This window comes from Salmo salar, chromosome 18 (assembly GCF_965601325.2).
Source record: "Salmo salar chromosome 18, fSalSal1, whole genome shotgun sequence".
Classification (NCBI taxonomy): Eukaryota; Metazoa; Chordata; class Actinopteri; order Salmoniformes; family Salmonidae; genus Salmo; species Salmo salar.
The window spans coordinates 12,192,650-12,217,500 of record NC_138308.1 but is presented as its reverse complement, the minus strand read 5'-3'; the positions used below and the strand labels follow the sequence as shown (position 1 = coordinate 12,217,500).

The 24,851-nt window shown below is 46.5% G+C and overlaps 1 protein-coding gene across 1 annotated transcript in view; it reads right to left on the bottom strand.

Annotated features, from left to right (window-relative positions):
- LOC106576760 (tRNA (32-2'-O)-methyltransferase regulator THADA) overlaps window positions 1-24,851 on the bottom strand; it is a 109,387-nt gene that overhangs the window by 48,176 nt on the left and 36,360 nt on the right. The window contains exons 28-31 of the mRNA XM_014154131.3: window positions 21,703-21,834; window positions 17,977-18,145; window positions 6,280-6,383; window positions 1,031-1,113 (exon numbers count right to left, since the gene is read on the bottom strand). Of these exons, the coding sequence (XP_014009606.3) occupies window positions 1,031-1,113; window positions 6,280-6,383; window positions 17,977-18,145; window positions 21,703-21,834 (488 nt within the window). The remainder of the gene's footprint in view (window positions 1-1,030; window positions 1,114-6,279; window positions 6,384-17,976; window positions 18,146-21,702; window positions 21,835-24,851) is intronic.

Here is a 24,851-nt window from a genome sequence, read left to right as displayed (position 1 = left end):
ACTGTCTGCAGGAACTGCCCAATACATTTCCAGTTCCTACTTAGTGGATGATGCCAGTAAAAGTGAAAAAGGATGATTTTGAATATTTTGGGCCTTACTGCTATTAGCCCATAAAAACGCACTGAATAACAGATTCACTACATGAACCAACAGATCGTCCCCTACAAAAAATCTAAAGGATTTCATGGATTTTTTTAATCATTATGCTAATTAGGTAGAGAAGGACACAGGGATGGGGCAAAGTTGGGCTGAGAGGGGTTTGGAGGCTGCGGTGTATTTGTTATGCAAGGGTCCAGCGGACCAGGCTGAATGCAGACTTGTTTTAAAACAGCCGTAAACGTTTCCACTGGACGGGACATGTGTTGAGCACATGGACCAAAAACACACACACAAAACCCCTCCTCCTTTAACTGGGTCACAGGCACAATCCTGCCATCTGTCAGAGGCTCGCCTTCGGTTTCACATTCTTCCTTTGTGGAGACCCTGATCACGCAGACGAACACACACACACACACACACACACACACACACACACACACACACTTCAGACACTTCCCTAAATCACCCAGGCCACAAACCAACCAACAGTTCTGTGAATCGGTCAAAATGGAGGACAGTTGGACAGGCCATGCCAACACACGTCAGTTATCATCATTATTATTAAGAAAATGGAGAGGTCATGCTAAGTGATCGAAGTCAACTCTCCAGACCAGAGAGACAAGCCAGACGTTTGTTATGGCACAACATTCACCAGGGCATAGAAATCACCTTCAGAAAAGGCTTGGCCAAAAATGTGGGAAGTAAACCGCATTTTACCGCTATTTTTACTCCAGGGGTTTCTTATGTCCCTCCCTCCACCTCAAACAAAACTTGTTTGGAAGGGTCAGAATCAGTTTGAAAAAGGTGGCAACACTAAAACCTGAACTTCAAATCAATCAAATAAGCACTTTTCCATTTTCTCCACTGTCTTGCCTAATGAAGGAAGTGGGAGGCAGTGCAACACATCAGTTGTCTTGTCTGGTTCACTTACCTCCAACAGGAGCAGCCAGGGGTCCACACACGGCCCCCAGCACGTCCACAAACACAGCTCGGGTCACTAAACACAGGTTCTGCCTGGAAACAGGAGGGAGATATTGAGGAGGAAGAGGATGTGCGAGAGGATGGAGGGAGGAAGGAGGAGAGAAGAGACCGAACAATCAGGTTTCGCTGTTCTTTGACTTGAGGCGTATTTTCTGCTTTATTCAAAAGATACCCATAACAATACAAGATAGTCATCTGTTGACAAAATCGAATTCTCAGTCAGTTGTCTGTACCAAGGTGAGAGTTAGCACTGAGCATTGCGCTAGATGCGAGTCACTGTTATTTGGATAAAACACCCAAAATGGTTACTTTAAGCTCATTTATGACATTGCTGGGAGTGTCAACTTTACATTTTTTATTACCATATAATTTTTTTATGTTCTCCATTCAAAAATGTATCAATTGACCAATTCAGCACATTTGGGCAAACTTGATACAACATTTTGAACAGTAATGCAATAGTTCATTGGATCAGTCTAAAATGTGCGTGTACACTGCTGCCATCTAGTGGCCAAAATCTACATTGCGCCTGGACTCCTAAGTGATAAACTCAGAAAAAAAAGAAACGTCCCCATTTCAGAACCCCGTCTTTCAAAGATAATTAGTAAAAATCCAAATAGCTTCACAGATCTTCATTGTAAACGGTTTAAACAGGTCCTCATCGGCAACAACGTCGCCTATGGGCACAAACCAACCGTCGCTGGACCAGACAGGACTGGCAAAAAGTGCTCTTCACTGACAAGTCGCGGTTTTGTCTCACCAGGGGTGATGGTCGGATTTGCGTTTATCGTCGAAGGAATGAGCTTTACACCGAGGCCTGTACTCTGGAGCGGGATCGATGTGGAGGTGGAGGGTCTGTCATGGTCTGGGGCGGTGTGTCACAGCATCATCGGACTGAGCTTGTTGTCATTGCAGGCAATCTCAATGCTGGGCGTTACAGGGAAGACATCCTCCTCCCTCATGTGGTACCCTTCCTGCAGGCTCATCCTGACATGACCCTCCAGCATGACAATGCCACCAGCCATACAGCTGGTTCTGTGCGTGATTTCCTGCAAGACAGGAATGTCAGTGTTCTGCCATGGCCAGCGAAGAGCCCGGATCTCAATCCCATTGAGCACGTCTGGGACCTGTTGGATTGGAGGGTGAGGGCTAGGGCCATCCCCCCCAGAAATGTCCGGGAACTTGCAGGTGCCTTGGTGGAAGAGTGGGGTAACATCTCACAGCAAGAACTGGCAAATCTGGTGCAGTCCATGAAGAGATGCACTGCAGTACTTAATGCAGCTGGTGGCCACACCAGATACTGACTTACTTTTGACCCCCCCTTTGTTCAGGGACACATTATTCAATTTCTGTTAGTCACATCTGTGGCGCTTGTTCAGTTTATGTCTCAGTTGTTGAATCTTGTTACGTTCATACAAATATTTACACATGTTAAGTTTGCCGAAAATAAACAGTTGACAGTGAGTACGTTTCTTTTTTTGCCGAGTTTATAATGGCTCTGTTGCATTTCAAAGATGATAAAAAAAGAAAACATGTTTTTTTTATTCGTATTATCTTTAACCTGATCTATTGTGTTATATTATCCTACATTAATTTCATATGTCCACAAACTTCAAAAGGTGTTTAATTTCAAATGGAATCAAGAAAATGCATATCCTTGCTTCAGGTCCTGAGCTACAGGCAGTTAGATTTTGGTCATTTTAGGCGAAACCTGAAAAAAAGGGTCCGATCCCTAAGAGGTTTTAATCTCTCAACACAGAACAGCCACACGTGCCAACTCCCTCAAATTGTTTTGGAGAAAATATCCTGTCGATTTTATTCAGCTTCGTTCATTTGTATTCGTCATACTACAAAACAATATAAAATAATGCCACGGAATTCTAAGCAAATCTTGTCTGCTAAATGAACTAGTGTGGCCCACAGCCGTATGGCATAGCCAGATCAGGGCCTAACATAAGGACAACTCAGTATGCTATTCTGTTCTTCTGAAATAGGAAACATGAAGAAAATGTAGTCTGAGACCGGTCTATATTACATGGATTTATTAGACTTTTAAAAATGGAACGTCAGTGGCTTGTAGGTTATACCTGTAAACCAGGAGATGCTAAATGTGTTTATGTTGATTAACAGTCAATTAAATGATTTGCTTGACAATCACCGGCTGATGAAACTTTGTGACCGCCACATCCCTATTCATGAAGATGATGAAATCCTAGGATAGAGGCGGTCACATGGAATGCCAAAGGGCATACACAGTCCCATCGTCTCCATGGTGTGTGTGTGTGTGTAATATGTCCGTGAGTCACCAGAGAGACTTCTGTAAATATACATGAACGTAACTGTGTGTATGTCCAACAGACACCAGAGCAGCTCGTGTGTGTGTGTGTGTGTGTGTGTGTGTGTGTGTGTGAGAGAGAGACAGGGGGTGTATACGTGTGTGCTCGTCAAGCGTGTGACCACAGCGTTCGACCTCAGCGCTGCGAAAGCCCACAAGCGCGTGTGAGAACAAGGGGGCCAGTGTGTGATGTTGACGTCACATTTTTAGCACTCGGATGTTACACACACACACACACACACACGAAGAGAAGAGTGAGGTTTAAGTGAATAGATTTGTAAAGGGATGAGCCTCATCCCAACCTGGCTGTTCCAGCACTGTGAAGCTGTATTTAAGATCCTGAAGTGTCAGGGTCCTGGGTGGGGCAGCGGTCAAAAGCACTGCAGTACTGGGGCACAACCAACGGGACCGGGAGCCCCCATAGGATGGCAAACAATTGGCCCAGCACCACCCGGGGTAGGGGAGGGTTTGGCCCGTGGCTTTCCTTGGCTCATCATGCTCTAGCGACTCTTTGTGCCAGGGTCGGGTGCCTGCAAGCTGACTCAGGTAGTCAGTCGAATGGTATTTCCTCTGACACATTGGTACAGCTGACATCCGGGATTAAGCGAGCAGTAAAATAAAAAGTAGGAGGCTAGGTGGGTCATGTTTCAGAGGACACGTGACTCGACCTTCGCCTCTCCCGAGCCCATTGAGGAGATGCAGAGGTGTGCCAAGGGACCTAATTCAGGAAGATACGCTTGTGGCAATACCCAACTGAACACGCTTGCTCAGGGTCGGGCCTAGTAAAGGGTCAGATGTCAAGCCAAACAATGCACTCCATATGATCCTTAGGCATTAGTAATGGCCACATCCAGGTAACTGCCAAAATAAAGGCAACACCAACATAAAGTGTCTTAATAGGGTGTTAGAACAGCTTCAATCCACCTTGACATAGATTCTACACATGTCTGGAACTCTACTGGAGGGATGCAACACCATTGTTGCCTGAAAAATTCCATCATTTGGTGTTTTGTTGATGGTGGTGGAAACCGTCGTCTCAGGCGCCACTCCAGAATCTCCCATAAGTGTTCAGTTGGGTTGAGATCCGGTGACAGACGGCCATGACATATGGTTAACATTGTTTTCACGCTCATCAAACCATTGAGTTGCCACTCATGCCCTGTGGATGGGGACATTGTCATCCTATGGGGCCATAGCCATGGTAGCCAAAATAATGGCATGCCCAGCATTAATATACATGACCCTAAGCATGATGGGATGTTAACTTCAGGAACCAAACCTGTGTGGAAGCACCTGCTTTCAATATACTTTGTATCCCTCATTTAAGTGTTTCCATTCTTTGGCAGTTACCTGTACGAAGACACTGGTATGGTGAACCATTAAAACGTGTGTTAGTATGGGCCTCTGTAGTCAACGTTGAATACACTGGGAGAGCAGGCAGCCATTTTGACGGTCAGTAGCCTAATGCTGACTCATTCTAGCATATGAAAACTTTAGTGACCGCAAGCATAAAAAATTGGAGGGTAACAACTGACTCAAGCTAGAATTCAAATGGTTATGCACTCATACATTGACATCCCATGGAATTGTTTAACTTTGTGTGCACTTCAGGCGTTTTCACACATAGTTTTGAGCTATAATTTGGCTCTATAAGTTATTTGTTACATTGTATTTCCCCCCCCCCCCCATTTGGTCCAATTGGTTTCACATTGCCAAAATAAACAAAAAAAAAATCTGTAGGCTTTCACACCTTAGTTTGGATTGACGCACTTAACGTGGTTCGCTCAAAAAGGGTTGTCTCGGTCCGATTCAATTGGTACTGTGGTGCGGTTCGTGGCAGGTAAGAAAGCAGTCTGGACCAAACACAGGAAATGAACCAGAGTCGCGCATTAATATTGCTTGTTTAACTGCAAGCACTTTATGAAATGCACGCAGCATCATAACTTGAGACATTCTGTGAGTAGCAGGGCATTTATGAGTTCATTACGGGAGACGGGGGCTATACCAGAGATACAGGCCCTATGCCCTATTCACGTCGCAGTTATTGCACTGTTTCCTTCTGCATGTTGTTGGAAGACCAAAGTGAAAGTAAAATGAAGATTGGGACACAAAGTGATGCTTCATGATAATCATAAATGGATTTAATGTGAGGGTGAGCATTTTTGTCCAATAAATAAATGACTTCCATGGACAAGTGGTTTTGTCTAGGAATTGTTGTTTGTTTGACATTTGGCAATGTGAAACCAACCAGACGAAATGAAAAAAATACAACGCTACAAATAGTCAAACTGATTCCAACTATAGCTCAAAACCGTGTGTGTGAAAACGCCCTTAGAAGAGTTGTTTGCAAAGTTTGAATTCCTATTTGACAATGCCAACATTGTATTCGCTAGTGTTAGGTAAAGGATGCTTCAAATGAGCTCAGTTGTAGACTGCCCCTAGGACTGTTTCCACTAGGCTGCCCCACCGCCAGCGTGTGCGTCCTGGATCTCTGCAGGAGGTTGTGAAGCGGCAAGTGATCAAACGGACAGATGGTGTAGCGCCTGAGCGAACAAGAATCCACCTCGGCATCTTAATAAGGAGTCACTGGGACCAAGCGCAGCAAGCTAGCTAATCCCCTCCACACCCCTCTGTGCTATCTCCTGCTTACCTGGTCAGGCCCTGGTTTGGGGCAGAAAGATTGGTGGTTGTGGTGGGGGGGTTGCTTCCTTTGAAATGGAAGCCTGTGTGGGGTGTGAAGGGAACTCAGCCAAAGAGGGTATGGGCAGTGGAAAAATAAGCTATTCTTAATATCAGGAACGGATGGTTATCTGTGTTGCGGTGTGTGTGTGCGTGAGAGAGCGAGCGAGCAAATGAGTGGTGACCTGGAGGCGAGCCACAGTCGTGGGCGCAGGGCTTGGCTGATGTCACTTCCTGCCGCCAGGGGTCTGTGTGTATCCGTCTGGTAGGAGCGCAGCAGGAACAGCACCTAGACCACACACACACACACACACACACACACACACACACACACACACACACACACACACACACACACACACACACACACACACACACACACACACACACACACACACACACACACACACACACACACACACACACACACACACACACACACACACACACACACGTCATTTCACCTGGTTAAGTAATAACAGTGTGTGTAGCTAAACGACCGAGGCGTGAAGTGCCGTGCGTTCGACTAGGCAAACAATCGCTGAGGTTCGGAGACATTCACAAACAAAGTCAAAGTAGTTTACATTGGTCTGAAAAACGTTGTGTGCAGTTACCAAGTGGCTGTTTGGGACCAAGAAAGACATAACAACGTTTTGTTACGTGCATTACAAAATGGCCTAATGATAATATTACTCAGTTGAGATTAGGGTTGCACATTTTGAGGAATATTCAGAGGTGGAAACTTTCCATGGGAATTAACAGAAATATATGGGAATTAATATTAATACCATTTAAATGTAGATGTTTCCAGCATTGGATATATTTAACATATCATATGGAGACAGAAACATAACACTTTTACCTTGTCATAAGTAGACATAATTGCTAATTATTAAATCCTTCCAATAGAAATAAAAATATAAAAATGTAGTTACGAATTGAACCTTAATTAAATGAGTTGACTCTTCACATGGGATAATTTCACTGAACAAAATAAAGGGAATATTGAATGATCGATCGCATCTCTCAAAAACCTTTTCAACATAGATCTGTAAAATGATAGTCTAGAAACTAAAGCTTGGGTTGTCTTCCTCTCAGGCTTCCATGTCTTCTCCCTGGACCTCCTCAATGTCCACCTCTTGAACATCAGACTCTGAGGCCTCATCTTCACTGTCACTTTCCAACCTTGTTGAGGATGGCTCGTTGTCAGGCTCAAAAAGCCTCAAATTTCCCAGGTGGCCACCAATTTTTCAACCTTTGTATTGGTCAGCCTGTTGCGTGCTTTGGTGTGTGTGTTCCCAAACAAGGACCAGTTGCGCTCTGAGGCGGCTGATGTTGGTGGGATTTGGAGGATGATGGAGGCAACAAGGGAAAGAGCCTCAGATCCACAAAGTCCCTTCCACCAGGTGGCTGATGCAATATGGCAGTCGTGCCAACATATCTCATCTCCGTCCCAAAGCCCTTGCTTGGAAGTGTACTTCACCAGACTGCCAAGAACCTTGCCCTCATCCAGGCCAAGGTGATGAGACACGGTAGTGATGACACCATAGGCCTTGTTGATCTCTGCTCCAGACAGGATGCTCTTGCCAGCTTACTTGGGGTCCAACATGTACGCTGCAGCATGTATGGGCTTCAGACAGAACTCTTCACGCTTTTTGATGTATTTCAGAACTGCAGTTTCCTCTGCTTGGAGCAACAGTGAAGTGGGCAGGGTAGTACGGATTTCTTCTCTTACATCTGCAAGCAGAGTCTGAACATCAGACAGGATGGCATTGTCTCCCTCAATCCGTGCAATGGCTACTGCTATAGGTTTCAGGAGTTTCAGGCTGCTTACTACTCTCTCCCAAAATACATCATCCAGGAGGATCCTCTTGATGGGGCTGTCAAATCAAATCATATTGTATTTCATATTTATTTTACCTTTATTTAACTAGGCAAGTCAGTTAAGAACAAATTCTTATTTTCAATGACGGCCTAGGAACCGCATTGTTGGAACTAGAAGCACAAGCATTTCACTACTCTCACAATAACATCTGTTAACCTGCGGCGACCGCGTTGTTTTGGGTCGGCCTCTGGAATAAGATCACATGTCCAGGGTGGAAGTCCGAACAAAGGATCCGCTTCGGGAAAGACGTATTCCTGGTCGTAATGATGGTAAGTTGTCATGTCTTTTATATCAAATAGTTCTTCCCGGCTGTATGTAATAAGACTTGAGAATTCCTGGGCTAACAATGTAAGAAATAATAAAATACATAAAAAAAGGACCTGAAGCGAGGCGACCATCTCTGTCAGCGCCATCTTGTCCATATCGGCAGACTGTGACATGGCCATTTCTTGGAGAGACTCCTTCCCCTCCAGGAGACTGTCAAACATGATGACAACACCACCCCAACGGGTGTTGCTGGGCAGCTTCAATGTGGTGCTCTTATTCTTCTCACTGTGCTTGGTGAGGTAGATTGCTGCTATGACTTGATGACCCTTCACATACCTAACCATTTCCTTGGCTCTCTTGTAGAGTGTATCCATTGTTTTCAGTGCCATGATGTCCTTGAGGAGCAGATTCAATGCATGAGCAGCATAGCCAATGGGTGTAATGTGATGGTAGGACTCCTCCACTTTAGACCAAGCAGCCTTCATGTTCGCGGCATTGTCTGTCACCAGTGCAAATATCTTCTGTGGTCTAAGGTCATTGATGACTGCCTTCAGCTCATCTGCAATGTCTGTTGTCCCTTGTGTCTGTGCTCTTGTAGAATACTGGCTGAGGGGTGGAGACGTAGTTAATTATTCTTTGCCCACAAACATTCGACCACCCATCAGAGATGATTGCAATACAGTCTGCCATCTCTATGATTTGCTTGACCTTCACTTGAACTCTGTTGAACTCTGCATCCAGCAAATGAGTAGATAAAGCATGTCTGGTTAGAGGGGTGTATGCTGGGCGAAGAACATTCAGAAATCTCTTCCAATACACATTGCCTGTGAGCATCAGAGGTGAACCAGTTGCATACACAGCTCGAGCAAGACATTCATCAGCATTTCTCTGACTATGTTCCTCCATTGAGTCAAAAAAACGACTGATTCCAGGAGGACAATGAGGTATTGCTATCGATAAGGTGTCTGATTCACTTTTGTCAGAGGTTGCTTGTTGTGAGCGCTGAGGGAACTTTATGCACTTGGCCAGATGATTCTGCATCTTTGCTGCATTCTTCACATATGATTTGGATAAGGTTTTGCAAATGTACACAGCTTTTCCTTCTACATTAGCTGCAGTGAAATGTCTCCACACATCAGATAGCGCCCGTAGCATTTCTGTAAAGACTAGAAAAAAATGAGTAAAAAAGTAAAATACAAGTCCATTTACAGATAAATAGTTCAGCAGTTTAAACAACTCCTTTGTAAGATAAATGTTTTAAAATGAAACATGTGGAAACAGGTGAATTAACACTCAGTTAGCAGGCTCAAGCAAGCTAAAACCCACATGGTAGCAAACACTAACTAGCAGAAATTGTTAACAAGTTAGAAATTATTTAAACACACTTTGCTCTAGGCTACTATTTACTAGTTAACAAAAATCATGAACAGTATGTCATAAAATATATTCACCCCACCCAGTATTGTAATCAAAACTTACCAGAAAGCATGTAGTCCTTGGCTTAGACAGTGTAGTAGTGTGGCATCTCATTAGTGTGCAAGATTTTGAGAATCAGCTGTACATGTGTTGGAAGAGTGCACTGCACATGTGATGGAAGAATGCACTGTGCATGTAGAGAGTTGCAATTCCATTGAATTGGGGATAGTTTAACCAAAATATGCCACAAGACCTAGAATTGCCTTGTGTGTCACACAAAAAAGGTTCAATGTTAAAAGCAAACTTTTTTGGATGAATTTAAGCAACATTCCCCAAATTCCCGGGCTTAACTTCTCATTGAAATTTCCAGAAAAATTCTGGAAATTTACTGGAAAATGTTCGACCCTTGCAAACCCTAGTTGAGATATTGCCGATGTGACAATGGAGAGACCGATATTCTGAGGCTAGGTCAGATGATGTGTAGTCTGTATAGGCTGTATTCTGACGCATTGCCTGTGTACTCGGCATCCTCGGTCCTCTGTGTACTCGGTGTATTCTGGGCCCTAGTAAGTATACTCTTTAGCTGGGCCACAGCCACAGGGGAGGAAGCCATTCATTACACCATGCAAGGAAGGCAACGGGGGAAAACCAGGCAGACCACGTAGCACCAGACCTGGCTCCCAGCCAACACCCACTGGCTTTCACAAACAGCCCCCACCACACCCCTCTTTTCTCCCTGTCGCCGTCGTTCCCTGCCCCCTCCAAACTCTGGACTGGGAAGTCCCTAGTGGGAGTCTCAGCCGGATTAATCCGGACTCGATCCGAGGAAACAGGAATATTTATAGAACCCAAACCGTCCTGTAAAAAGCATGAGACTGAGCAAAAACCAGAGGCGGGACGAGAAGGGAGATGGGATGAGACGGAGCTAAAATAAAGAAGCCCCAGTCAGATGAGATCCATAAAGCAGAAGGGTCATGGTCCGATGTTTTAGCCCAGGGAGAAGGGAGATGTGAGAGGTCACTGTTGTGTCCCTGCCTGGAGATGGAACCGGGGCGGAGGGGGACCAGCGTTTGACCTGTCGTTTTGACGAGGGACACCACCTCTTTGGGGAAATTTTATGGGAATGGTTTTGGCAACGTTTGAGATGAATACAAAACAAAATCAAACCCTCTTTGTAAGGTTTGTTTTTGTGAGGCGTTTTACAGTCAGTGTTGAGTGTGTGTGTCACTTTTAGCCCGGTAAAAATAGTGGTGGTGTAGGAGGACTCTTCAGAGCCTGTTATCAGGCTGCAGTCCCTCCTACATCCACAACCAGGGACTGACCACAGGGCACGGCTAGACACACACACACACACACACACACACACACACACAAAAGTACAGCCTTACGCAAGGACCCACCAGAAAACACAAACCACACACAAAAATTTACTGAATAAGATGCTTACAAAAAACAAACAAAAATGAGCATACCCTCAGTATTAATTTTGTCACATTCACACACAAGCATCCAAAAGGACACACAAACAAAACTCAAAACCAATAATAAACATGACACCACCGACACACACACACACACGTTCTGAGACAAACAAGCCCTGTGGTGTGTGAGCACCGACATCTTCAATCTTTAATCGTGATGAGTTGGAGGTCAACTGCACCCCGGGGACGTGTTGGTTATTTCCCTTTGTGCAGACGGTGGAGAGACACATGAGCAGTATGTGTGTGCGTGTGTTTTGAAGGGTCGGAGCAGACCCGTGCAGCTGGGCTCATTGTATTAGAACAGTGAGCATGGAGTGGTGACCTGTGTTCTCGTTCATTAGTCACGCAAGTAGGCTTGGGCGGTATCTAGATTGTCATACCTTTATAAATACTCCACGTGGACACCTGATGGTCGAACATCTCATTCCAAAATCATGGGCATTAATATTGAGTTGGTCCCCCCTTTGCTGCTAGAACAGCCTCCACTCTTTTGGGAAAGCTTTCTACTAGATGTTGAAACATTGCTGGGAGGACTTGATTCCATTCAACCACAAGAGCATAAACGAGGTCAGACACTGATGTTGGGCGATTAGGCCTGGCTCGCAGTCAGCATTCCAATTCATCCCAAAGGTCCTCGATGGGGTTGAGGTCAGGGTTCTGTGCAGGCCAGGCAAGTTCTTCCACACCGATCTCAACTAAACCATTTCTGTATGGACCTCGCTTTGTGCATGGGGGCATTGTCATGCTGAAACAGGAAAGGGCCTTCCCCAAACTGTTGCCACAAAGTTGGAAGCACAGAATCATCTAGAATGTCATTGTATGCTGTAGAGTTAAGATTTCCCTTCACTGGAACTAAGGGGCCTAGTCCGAACCATGAAAAACATCCCCAGATCATTGTTACTCCTCCACCAAACTTTACAGTTGGCACTATGCATTGGGGCAGGTAGCGTTCTCCTGGCATTCGCCAAACCCAGATTCGTCCGTCGGGCTGCCAGATGGTGAAGCGTGATTCCTTGTTTCCACTGCTCCAGAGTCCAATTGCAGCGAGCTTTACACCACTCCAGCCAATGCTTGGCATTGTGATCTTAAGCTTGTGTGTAGCTGCTCGGCCATGGAAACCCAAACCCATTTCCCAACGAACAGTTCTTGTGCAGACATTGCTTCCAGAAGCAGGTTTGGAACTTGATAGTGAGTGTTGGAACTCTGTAGTGAGGACAGACTATTTCTACGCGCTACACACTTCAGCGGTCCCGTTTTGAGAGCTTGTGTGGCCTACCACTTCACGGCTGAGCCGTTGTTGCTCCTAGACATTTCCACTTCACCATAACACCACTTACAGTTGACCGGGGCAGTTCTAGCAGGTCAAACATTTGACTAACTGACTTGTTAAAAAGGTGGCATCCTATGAAGGTGCCACGTTGAAAGTCACTATGTGCTTCAGTAAGGCCATTCTACGGCCAATGTTTGTCTATGGAGATTGCATGGCTTTGCGCTCAATTTTATACACCTGTCAACAACGAGTGTGGCTGAAATGGCCGAACAAACTAATTTGAAGGGGTGTCCACATACTTCTGTATATATAGTGTGCATTACACAATACCGGGACATTCGGTAATACCGGCACTGAACACAGGGGCTATTTTCAAACCCCACTGAATCTTTGTAATATCAAGGTTAGTAATGCTAACAAGTATATGTAAACATATGTGAACCCTTTGGAATTACCTGATTTATGCATAAATTGGTCATCAAATTTGACCTGATCATCTAAGTCACAATAGACACAGTGCTTAAACTAATAACACACAAATGATCGTATTTTTCTTGGCTATATTGAATAGATAATTTTAACATCCACAGTGTAGGTTGGGAAAAGTATGTGAACCCCTAGGCTAATGACTTCTCCAAAAGCCAATTGGAGTCAAGAGTCAGCTAACCTGGATTCCAATCAATGAGATGAGATTGGAGATGTTGGTTAGAGCTGCCCTGCACTATAAAAAAAAACTCACAAAATTTGAGTTTGCTATTCAAAAGAAGCATTGGCTGATGTGAACTATGCCTCGAACAAAAGAGATCTCAGAAGATCTAAGATTAAGAATTGTTGACTTGCATAAAGCTGGAAAGGGTTACAAAAGTATCTCAAAAAGCCTTGATTTTCATCAGTCCACATTAAGACAAAGTGTCTATAAATGAATAAAGTTCAGCACTGTTGCTACTCTCTCTAGGAGTGGCCGTCCTGCAAAGATGACTGCAAGGGGCGGCAGGTAGCCTAGTGGTTAGAGCGCTGTGCCAGTAACCGAAAGGTTGCTAGATCGAATCCCCGAGCTGACAACGTAAAAAGCTGTCATTCTGCCCCTGAACAAGGCAGTTAACCCACTGTTCCTAGGCCGTCATTGTAAATAAGAATTTGTTCTTAACTTGCCTAGTTAAAAAGGTTCAATTAAAAAAGATAATCTCATTGAGCATTCTGCGCTGTGCTCTTAAGAAGAATCCTAGTGTCAGCTAAAGACTTACAGAAATCTCATGAACATGCTAACATCTCTGTTGACGAGTCTATGACACATAAAACACTAAACAATAATGGTGTTCATGGGAGGACACCATGGAAGAAGCCACTGCTGTCCAAAAAAAACATTGCTGCACGTCTGAAGTTCACAAAAAAGCACTTGGATGTTCCACAGCTCAAGTGGAAAAATATTCTGTGGACAGTTTAAACTACAGTTGAGTTGTTTGAAAGGAACAACATAACATAATGTGGAGAAGAAAAAAAAAGGCACAGCAACATCAAAACCTCAACCCAACTGTAAAGTACGGTGGGGCATCATGGTTTGGGGCTGCCTCAGGGCCTGGACAGCTTGCTATCATCGACAGGAAAATGTAAGGCTTTCAAATCAAATTTTATTAGTCACATGCGCCGAAAACAACAGGTATAGACCTTAGAGTGAAATGCTTACTTACGAGCCCCTAACCGACGCAGTTTAGATGTGTGCGCATTTTCCAAAAATATGGATAAGAATAAGAGATAAAAGTAACAAATAATTAAAGAGCAGTAAAAAAAACTATATATACAAGGGGGTGCTGGTACACAATGTGCGGGGGCACCGGTTAGTTGAGGTAGTATATACACATGTAAGTAGTTATTTAAAGTGACTATGCATAGATGACAACAGAGAATGGCAGTGGTGAGGGGAGGGGCAATGTGAATAGTCTGGGTAGCCATTTGACTAGATGTTCAGGAGTCTTATGGCTTGGGGGTAGAAGCTGTTTAGAAGCCTCTTGGACCTTGACTTGTCGCTCCAGTACCGCTTGCCGTGCGGTAGCAGAGAGAAAAAAAGTCTATGACTAGGGTGGCTGGAGTTTTAAACAATTTTCATGGCCTTCCTCTGACACCGCCTGGTATAGAGGTCCTGGATGGCAGGAAGCTTGGCCCCAGTGATGTACTGGGCCGTTCGCAATACCCTCTGTAGTGCCTTGCGGTCATTGGCTGAGCAGTTGCCATACCAGGCAGTGATGCAACCAGTCAGGATGCTCTCGATGGTGCAGCTGTAGAACCTTTTGAGGATCTGAGGACCCATGCCAAATCTTTTCAGTCTCCTGAGGGGGAATAGGTTTTGTCATGCCCGCTTCACGACTGTCATGGTGTGCTTGGACCATGTTAGTTTGTTGGTATGTGGACACCAAGGAACTTGAAGCTCTCAACCTGCTCCACTACAGCCCCGTTGATGAGAATGGTGGCGTGCTCTGTCCTCCTTTTCCTGTAGTCCACAATCATCTCCTTTGTCTTGATCATGTTGAGGGAGAGGTTGTTGTCCTGGCACCACACGGTCAGGTCTCTGACCTCCTCCCTATAGGCTGTCTCGTTGTTGTCAGTGATCAGGCCTACCACTGTTGTCATCGGCAAACTTAATGATGGTGTTGGAGTTGTGCCTGGCCGTACAGTCATGAGTGAGCAGGGAGTACAGGAGCGGGCTCAGCACACACCCGAGGGGCCCCTGTGTTGAGGATCAGCGTGGCGGATGTGTTGTTACCTACCCTTACCACCTGGGGGCGGCCCGTCAGGAAGTCCAGGATCCAGTTGCAGAGGGAGCTGTTTAGTCCCAGGGTCCTTAGCTTAGTGATGAGCTTTGTGGGCACTATGGTGTTGAACGCTGAGCTGTAGTCAATGAATAGCATTCTCACGTAAGTGTTCCTTTTGTCCAGGTGGGAAAGGGCAGTGTGGAGTGCAACAGAGATTGCATCTGTGGATCTGTTGGGGCAGTATGCAAATTGGAGTGGGTCTCGGGTTTCTGGGAAAATGGTGTTGATGTGAGCCATGACCAGCCTTTCAAAGCACTTCATGGCTACAGACGTGAGTGCTACGGGTCGGTAGTCATTTAGGCAAGTTACCTTAGTGTTCTTGGGCACAGGGAGTATGGTGGTCGGCTTAAAACATGTTGGTATTACAGACTCGGACAGGGAGAGGTTGAAAATGTCAGTGAAGACACTTGCTAGTTGGTAAGCGCATGCTCGCAGTACACGCCCTGGTAATCCGTCTGGCCCTGCAGCCTTGTGAATGTTGACCTGTCACATCGGCTGCGGAGAGCATGTCCCCCAGTTGAAGTTGGTTGATGCAACAGGACAATGACCCAAAACAGAGAAGTAAATCAACAACAGAATGGCTTGAACCGAAGAAAATACACCTTCTGGAGTGGCCCAGTCAGTCCTGACCTCAACCCGATTGAGATGCTGTGGCATGACCTCAAGAGAGCGGTTCACACCAGACATCCCAAGAGTATTGCTTAATTGAAACAGTTTTGTAAAGAGGAATGGTCCTAAATTACGCAGGTCTGTTCCACACTACAGAAAACGTTTGGTTGTTATTGCTGCCAAAGGAGGGTCAACCAGTTATTAAATCCAAGGGTTCACATACTTTTCCCACCCTGCAGTGTGAATGTTTACACGGTGTGTTCAATAAAGACATGAAAACGTATAGCTTGTGTGTTTTTAGTTGAAGCAGACCATGATTGTCTATTGTTGTGACTTAGATTAAGATCAGATCAAATTACATGACCAACTTATGCTGAAATCCAGGTAATGCCAAAGGGTTCACACACTTTTTCTTGCCGCTGTACTAAATTAGCAAACCAAAAAGTACAACTGCAGAGCATAGAGCACATTTTAGACTTAAGTTCTAAGATATCCAGCTGGCAAACATTTAGTTGCGAATTCCATTCTGTAACTAGATCGTCTGGAGAGGGGCTGCACAACGGTGAGTGACTCACAAGGCGCCTATCTCTCGTCGTTGTGTGCTTGTAAACAAACACCACGTGATTGGATACGACCGGGAAGGTTCGGAATGAAACATTTCGACAGCTGAAACTTATTGCGCAAGTTAACCGCAAGTATTTACTTAAAAAGTAGCTACAAATATTCAAATGTATTAACAAACTGCAAATAAACAGTTTCAAAAGGTATTGAAAAAACCATCCAGTGACTATTTCCAAATACCCCGGGTATATACGGTATACCGCCCAAGCATACATACATGTACTACTCACTACAGACGCTGTCCAGCGACAGTACAGCCTGGTCCACAGATCTGTTTTGTGCTGAACTAGTACTACTCCCTACAGACCCTTTCTAGCTATAGCCTGAGGTCCCAGATCTGTTTGTTCTGTCTTGCCAACTAACCAACTCCATGGTCAACCAATAGGACTTGGTAAGACAGCACAAACAGGTCTGGGAACAGATTTCCGTCTCCTACAGAATAGCGCTGAGGCTACAAAAATATTTTTAAAAAATAATAAAAAGGCCATGGGAGAGTCTACAGTTCAACTCCGGATTTGTGTGTGTGAAAATACACAAAGGATTAATTTCCCCACCGCACAACCTCAAAACACTACTGACCGCGCCAGGCGTACTTGGGTAGACAGGCCTATGTGGCGTCGCTGGAGCGTGCCGAGGGAGGACGTCGTGTTCTGAGTTAGTGCTGGTCCGCCTGTTCCCTCGCTAGGCAGGTCCCAGGGGAACCCGGGAGGTTGCGTCAACAGAAACTTACTGGGTAGACCGGAGCGGTGCTGGCGAACACGGTGTTCTGTGGTGCTTTAATCAAATACCCATCTCTCGAATAACTAACCTGCCTGCTGATGCACGATTCTCTAGGGGATGGTCTCCTGAGGACACTGCAGGTCACACAGGCTAGGGGTGTGGGAGAGAGAGCCGGCAAGAGTGGGTCAATGTTCCACATATGACCACCATGACAGGAAAGAAAACAAACCCTGCTCCTCCAAAGCCTCACATAAGCCTCTGGGAGTGCACTTCCCCTGCCATCCCTCACTTTCCATCGCTCTCTTTCTGGCTCCCTCCCTCGCTCGCTCCCTCCCTCCCTCTATCCATCTCCCGCTCACCCCCTCTAACCGTTTCCATCGCTCTCTCCCCATTCCTCTCCCTCTATCCCACAGACCTCCATGAAACCCAGCCAGTATTGAAGAGAAGAAACCACTATCAAATCGTAACTGTCAGATGACGGAAAGAAAATACTAACAAAGCTGTTCATTCCTCCCCCTGACTCTGCACCACCCCTGATTTGGGCCACACTGTCCCCCATGTCCCATTAGGAGTGAGCCCAGCGCCAATGACTCATCAGTGTGTGTTGATATTACTGTGTGAGTGTTTGGTTGTGTTGTCAGAATGTGTTGATAGTACTAAATATGTATTTACCCTGGACTGTCACAGTGTGATAATGGGGCTGATGGGATGTGCACTGTGTGTTGACAGGATGTGTTGAGAGCTGTGTGTGTGTGTGTCTTTTTTCAGTGTGTTGCCAGTATCAGAGAACAGAATTGGTTCTAGACCTGGAGCAGGGTTCCGTGGATGTGGTTCTGCTGGGTTCTAGGCCCGGGTTCCAGAGGCAGATCCTCTAGTAGAGTCTGAATGGTGGAGGGGACCTGGGTTACCATGACGAACGGGACCAGGGCCCGGGCGGCCATCTCACGGGTCCGGTAGACGGCAGAACGACCACACCTGGAACACAGACAGGACAGGTTAGAGAAGAAGGATTCTATAAACCCCCCCCCTGTGTTTGGGTGAACAGTCTACTGTATGAGAATAACTCCAAACAAATGAGTGGATTGATGTCGGAGACTGAATAAACATCCGACCCTATTCAAATAGTTACCTAGCTCTCAGGATGACCCTCTATCACACACACGGTCCTCTGCTGTACCGTACATGGAGGTGTCGGGGAATGTGGTCCCTGTTCAGTCACCCTTAACACCTGCTAAAATTAGCCTTGTTTACTAGTGACTGCCCGCACGTCCCTCATGCAAGCTCTGACATTGGAGGAGGCGGCGTGGGCTGGACAGGGGTGAGACGTGTGAGGGAGGTGGGAATCAGACTGATTGACAGACTGATTGACCTACATTAACAGAGAGACATGGCCCCTCCATGCATTGTCTGAAAGTGAGAAGCAAGTCTCACTGGGGCTTTTTCAGCATCTCTTTCCCCAGCCAACACTGAGGAGGGAGGGGGAATTAAGAGGTGAGTGGTAGGAGAGTTAGGGGTAAGGGAATTTAAGGGTGAGGAGACAGGGAGCTGCTACGACTTTGACTGTTTGCAGCCGGGGCCTGCTGTGTCGCACTGCGTGCGTGTGTGTGTGTGTGTGTGCGTGTGTGTGTGTGTGTGTGTGTGTGTGTGTGTGTGTGTGTGTGTGTGTGTGTGTGTTTATGGGGCCGCAGAGGAGCCGAGTGCTTTACGAGCGGCTCAAGCCAAACAAACAGCCTTCCGCCATGCCGCTCTGGAAACTCCAGAGGAGCGTCCATCCATCACCGGGGCGGCTTACGGAACCAAATGTCTCAATTAAGACGTTCTGCTGCTCTGAGAGTTATCTTGGCCTGGAAGAGACATTACCAACTGCCCCTCCCCCTTCTCTACCCACACACCCCTTCTCCCTGACACACACATACACTGTCAACAAACGGCCCTCCACCTGCTGTGTCATAACTCGCAGACCGACACAGAAGAGGGCCTGTGTCAAACAGATACAACAGTTATCATTCCTCTGCTCTGAACTGTCTCTCTCACACACACACACCCACACCCTAATGAACAATCCCTCTGCCTGCCCCCTGCCTCATCCACCGCCCAGCCCCATTTGGGCCCCATATGTTAACTATCAGTGCTAATTTGTCCCATTAAAACTCTTTGTAGAGGAAATGACCGTTTGGAGGGGTGTAATTTTAGAAACTGGGCCGTCCGAAGCAGTCTCCAGGGGGTCAGGACACAGACTGGGGACGGGGAGAGAGGGGGATCTGCTCTAAACGCCAGCCCAGAGGAGAGGAAGGCTAGTGGGGGCATCTGGGGCTCATTTGGGTCCTGGCAGTCCAGTTTCCTCCCTAGCGACTGTCTCTGTTAACACTAAACTAGCTCCACTCTGAGCCGTAATGGAGCCGTTAGGGAGGAATGGATACTGTTACAGTGAAATGAGATAGGCAGAGGAGACGAGACCACAGCGAGAAACAGAGGGAGGGAGGAAGACATGCACAGAGTCAGAGACGCTTGGTCTGGATAGTGGAAAAACGATAAACGGTATCAGGTTAGTCAGAAGCAGTGCCAGTCAGCCAGGGGCACAAAGAGAGGGAGAGAGAGGGAGAGAGAACGAAAACAGTCTGTTCATCTTCCACAGATGGAGGGAGTCACGGTAGGGAGGGACGGGGGAAAACATTGCGACCCAATCACCCTTACTGACGAGGGCAAGGCTGAGCCGATGGAGAAACGCAAGAGGTGGTGAGATCGGTCAGAGAGAGGCAAATCAGAGGAAGGGAGAGCTGGGGATGAGACGGATGGCGGGAGACAGGGATGGGAAGGTGGATCGAGACTGCTGGGATAAGAGCGGGGATAAGTCCTGGGGGTAGGGGAGGAGGTGGCAGATCGTTATCACCCTCCCAGACACATCCACACGCGCCTGGGGGGGGGGGGGGGGGGGGGAGAGAGCGAGAGAGCGAGAGAGAGAGAGAGAGAGAGAGAGAGAGAGAGAGAGACACAAGGCCTGAGCAAGAGCAGCCAGGGCCCTGCTATATTTAACATCCTCAACATGTGGGTTTCATTTGAGGGGGATGTGCACTGCATACCTCCACTGACAAGAACCAGCCAGCCAGCTCTCTGGCCCTGGAGCGGTTAACCCCCACTGTACCAGACCAGCAATCCTCTATCCATCAGGCAACATAGGGAGTTGAGCCAGAGAGGTGACTGAGCACAAAGCAGACATTACATCGGGGGAAAAAAATAAAAAAAGGGGTTCAAATCTTTCAGGACAAACACCATAAAACATAGTAGAACAGAGACCCTACTAGCAGAGACCCTACTAGCAGAGTAAAGCAGCTTGGTCAGGGTACGGTTGCATAACATCTCAGAGGGTATCATTATGTCTTCAGCCAGCTTTTTCTCATTCACTGGTTATTACAGTGGAACTGTGTGCACTGAGTGTGTGTGTGTGTGTGTCTGTGTGTATCAGCTCCTCCGCTGAACGTTATCTGGCCGGTCACAGAGCATTCCAGCCTCAAGGCCCTGTCCTCCCTGACCCTGTCCTCCCTGACCCCGTCCTCCCTGACCCCATCCTCCCTCTGTCCCAGGCACCGAACACACACAGCCCTCCTCTCCTCGTCCTCCCTGCCTAGTTATGGTCTATGGCAGTGTTTCCCAGCTCCAGTCCTGGAGTAGCCCCAACAGCACACATTTCTGTTGGAGCCTGGGACAAACATACCTCATTCAACTCATTTAGGGCTGAAGGAGAAGTTGAATAAGAGTACTCTTGGGGGTACACTGGTCTAAGGGAGTACCTCTTCAAAAGAGCATCTTAAATAAGACATCTGTCTTATCCGCCCCCCCCCCCCCCATAAAACCATCGACTTGCACTTGTCTTTTCATACTAGCACAGATTTTGCTGAGTACTACTTTATTGGCGGAAAAATACTTCATACGACTGATGCGGATGGGCGTGGCCTTCGGCTCCTGGGCGGTTTGCAGGTGCTGCGGGGGAACATGTTCCAATAATATTTATACACCTTTTCTTCCAGCTCTAAGAAATGAGAAGAATGTGCGAGCCGATCCGCAGTTTCCCATGAGTCTGCCCGCCCCCCCGACACGGTCAGAGCAGCAGCGATAAGGGAGTGGGAATCTGGGAACGCCGTGAGACGTGGCGAGTACACGAGTACCCTCACACATGCATCCTTTGGCACGCGCGCACACACACACACACACACTCTCACAGACACGCACGCAGCCTCCACACCCGGCAAAATACTGTCCTTTATAGACCAGAAATGAGGTCTATTCTTGGCACCGTTATGGTTGGGGACAGCCATGTTTGGTTAGATGTAGATAAGACATTGTTCCGATGTGGTACCGTCTACTCACATATGCCAAAACATACTGGGTGACCTGTACAGTACCAAAGAAACACAGTGGCCCAAGTGTGATCCAAAAAGAGTATGACTTTAGCTCATCACAGTGGGATGAGGACAGTGAATGACAGCACCTCATGTGAGTTATAACATGCATCCAGTAGTTGTGTGTGTCCTTACCTGATGATGAAAGGCATGAAGGGGGCTAGGCCCAGGGGGGAAGAAGACCCGTCCATGGGCGAGGGGAAGAGACGCCCCAACACCAGCAGCAACAGGAACAGGCTGGGGTGCAGAATCACCTGACCACTGTCACTGGAACAGACATACAGAGAGTTTCAGTTATTATCCGCCATCTGTAATACTTGGGGTACACGGATTTAACGGCATTTAGTCTCTCGTGACAGACTGAAACACAAAAATGTTACGTCTTATCGGGCTCTGATCGTCACAAAGATGATTCAGGTGTGCTGGTTTTGAGCTGGTTTGAGATCTCACAGTTGGTAACCTTGGCATGTTTGGAAGGGGTAGGGCTTTTTTGTTGTTGTCGTCACTGGCATTAGTCCCAAAGTAACGTCCTCCTGTCCCAGAAGCAAATCCAGTATCCAGACGCGAGGTTTGGTTTTGGCTTGCTGAGATTAAACCTTCGACTTCACCTTCATGCAAGAAAATGGACGGGGTGGGTCATTTTAAAAAAGAGAGCGAGGAAAAACAAGGAAAGGATCCCCTAGAATAAGGGGGGGGGGGGGGGGGGGGGGGGCAGAAAGTGGGAGTCAGTGAGCTTCATTGTAATGCTTAACTTATCAATGACCCATCTGGAGTGACGGGCTCATTGTGCAAGCATGCTATTGTATTCCGACCACCTTTATACACATCTATTGTAGTTTCTTCCCATTTCAATTCATCTCTCTCACTAGCCCCTGTATCTCTTCCACCCTAATCCTACATCTCCCTCACTCCACACCCCCCGATGCTCACCCTGACTCCGAATAAAAACCGTCCCTGTGAGACAGTGGTAACGGTTTCATGGTTGGCAATGTCAATCGGAAACACCGAGAGAGAGCGAGAGATGGATGAAAGAAAGCAAAGGCCATAGAAGGTCCCAAACCAGAACCCCTTCCACCCCACTCTGCCAGCTGGGCCTTATGCTTTTCATTATTCCATTCAACAATACAACCCCCCCCCCCCCCCCATCTCCTCTGGGATGGCCTGGCCATGCATTAGGAAATGTTACAGTCCACTAATTACGGCCCCACGTAATGTGTTTAGCATCCGATTTCAGTCAGGCACAGCCACGAGTGATGGCACGTAGCACCAGAGAAAGATTGTTAACATATGAGGCTCTGCCGGAGACGCAGGGAGAAAGAGAGAGACCTGCTGCCACAAGAAAAAGGGCAACCAGTGAAGAACAAACACCATTGTAAATACAACCCATATTTTATGTCGATTTAAGTTCCCTTTTGTACTTTAACTACTTGCACGTCGTTACAACACTGTATATAGACATATGAAATGACTCTATTCCTTTGGAACTTTTGTGAGGGTAATGTTTACTCTTCGTTTTACTTTATGTTAATCTATTTCACTTGCTTTGGCAATGCAAACAAACGCTTCCCAATAATGCCATTTGAATTGAATCTAGAGAAAGAGTGGTTTAGTACTAGAATTCTTTTTACATTTCGGTGCTAATGTGTCTCACAGAGCAAGCCTGTCTACCAGCGCTGCCGACCCCTTACTCATTGCTGGCCTGCACTGGGATTCTGGGCTGCATCACGTTTGTGCAGCATGAGTGGGGAACTAAGTTAGCACGCTTGAATAACGTGACACGGCACATCGCTAGGAAATGTTGAAACCGTTAAATTACTGTTCGCAAAACGTACATGGCCATTCAGGCTAGAAAACTTCACAACGCCAGAAGATACTGGTGGCTTCCAGCTTTGCAGGCTAACTTCCCTTGCTAGCTGACTGCTAAAGCTAATACCAATTCACCACCCTTGTACTTTCAAACCATAACGTAAAACATGCCGATTGCCACCAAAAACGTTATTACTCCACTTGTTCGGTCTCTCTCAAGTCTCTCCCAAAGACTATCTATTGTCTTAGCGAACTGACTGCGCTCCGACGTGAACGACGTCATTAATTGTTAGAGACAGCGTTTTTATTTATTTTTTTAAAGTCCCAAATGGAAGGGAAACAGATTGTTTGTCATCTGTAGCCTCATGAAAATCAGCCAAAAAAAACAACCTCAATTGATCAACAAGAGATTTAGAGATTTTGTTGTTGTGTAGTTAGATTGGTAAAAACACATTGATCGTATGAATGTATAATTGATTCATTAATGCATAAACAGCTGTCTGAAAAATGTTGACGTAAGACAATTGAAATGTAGTGATATTGAACTAAAAAGCCAAACGATTGAACAGAGCAACAGCAGAGTTTCTGTCTGAATCAAGTGCCATTCTGTGACTTTGGCTAAAATGGCTTCTTTTTTTTGTCGCTGTGGTATCTTTTTGCTATCCAGCATTGTCGTGGTATCTAGTATTGTGATACTAAACCTGGTATGGAAGTCAAAATTCTGGCGTCGTTACAACACTACAAGAGATGGAGGGATTGAGAGGGACAGAGAGAGAGGGAGTGATGGAGATGAAAGGTAAGGGGGATGATTAAAAAAAGGAAGGGTAACAGGAGATGAGAGGAAAGAGAGAGTGAGGGTAGAGGGGGGTAAACGATTAGGACTGACAAGCGGGCAGGTTAACAGAAGAGAAGAGATGTGTCTGGATGGAGTTGGGCCTGGGAAGCTCTGGTTTGTCTCGCCTCTTACTGTGAAGCACTGTACCACGCCCTGTACGGGCTCCACAGAGCACACGACCCAGCTCTGCGCCATCACCGACTGTATTATATGATCTAAACAGACGTTACACATCTGAGAGAAGTTTACAGTCCCAGTCTTTCTATTTGGAGGTTGAGGGGGCCGAGGTTTAGTTTCATGGGAAACTTAATGACTTCTACGAGAGGCGGTGGAGGGACTGGGAGTGAAAGGTGAGAGTGATAGAACAAGAGAGAACAATATAGAGGGAGGAAGAGATGGAGAGAGTCTGAAAACGCATCCAATTCATTTGATCCATATTAAGATAACATTGACTGGAGGGCCTGTTCACAGTCCAAAAGCTTTTAGGGGGAAGCTAACTAGTAGAGGAGATATGAAGGCCAAGACTCTTCCAGAGAGAGTGGAGGAGTCTGCCCAGTCCTCCTCCGTATCTCTCCATCTCTCCCAGGAAACTGTCCATCAGCCCGGCCAATAACCTTAACGAGCTTAACGGGCCTAATGAAGC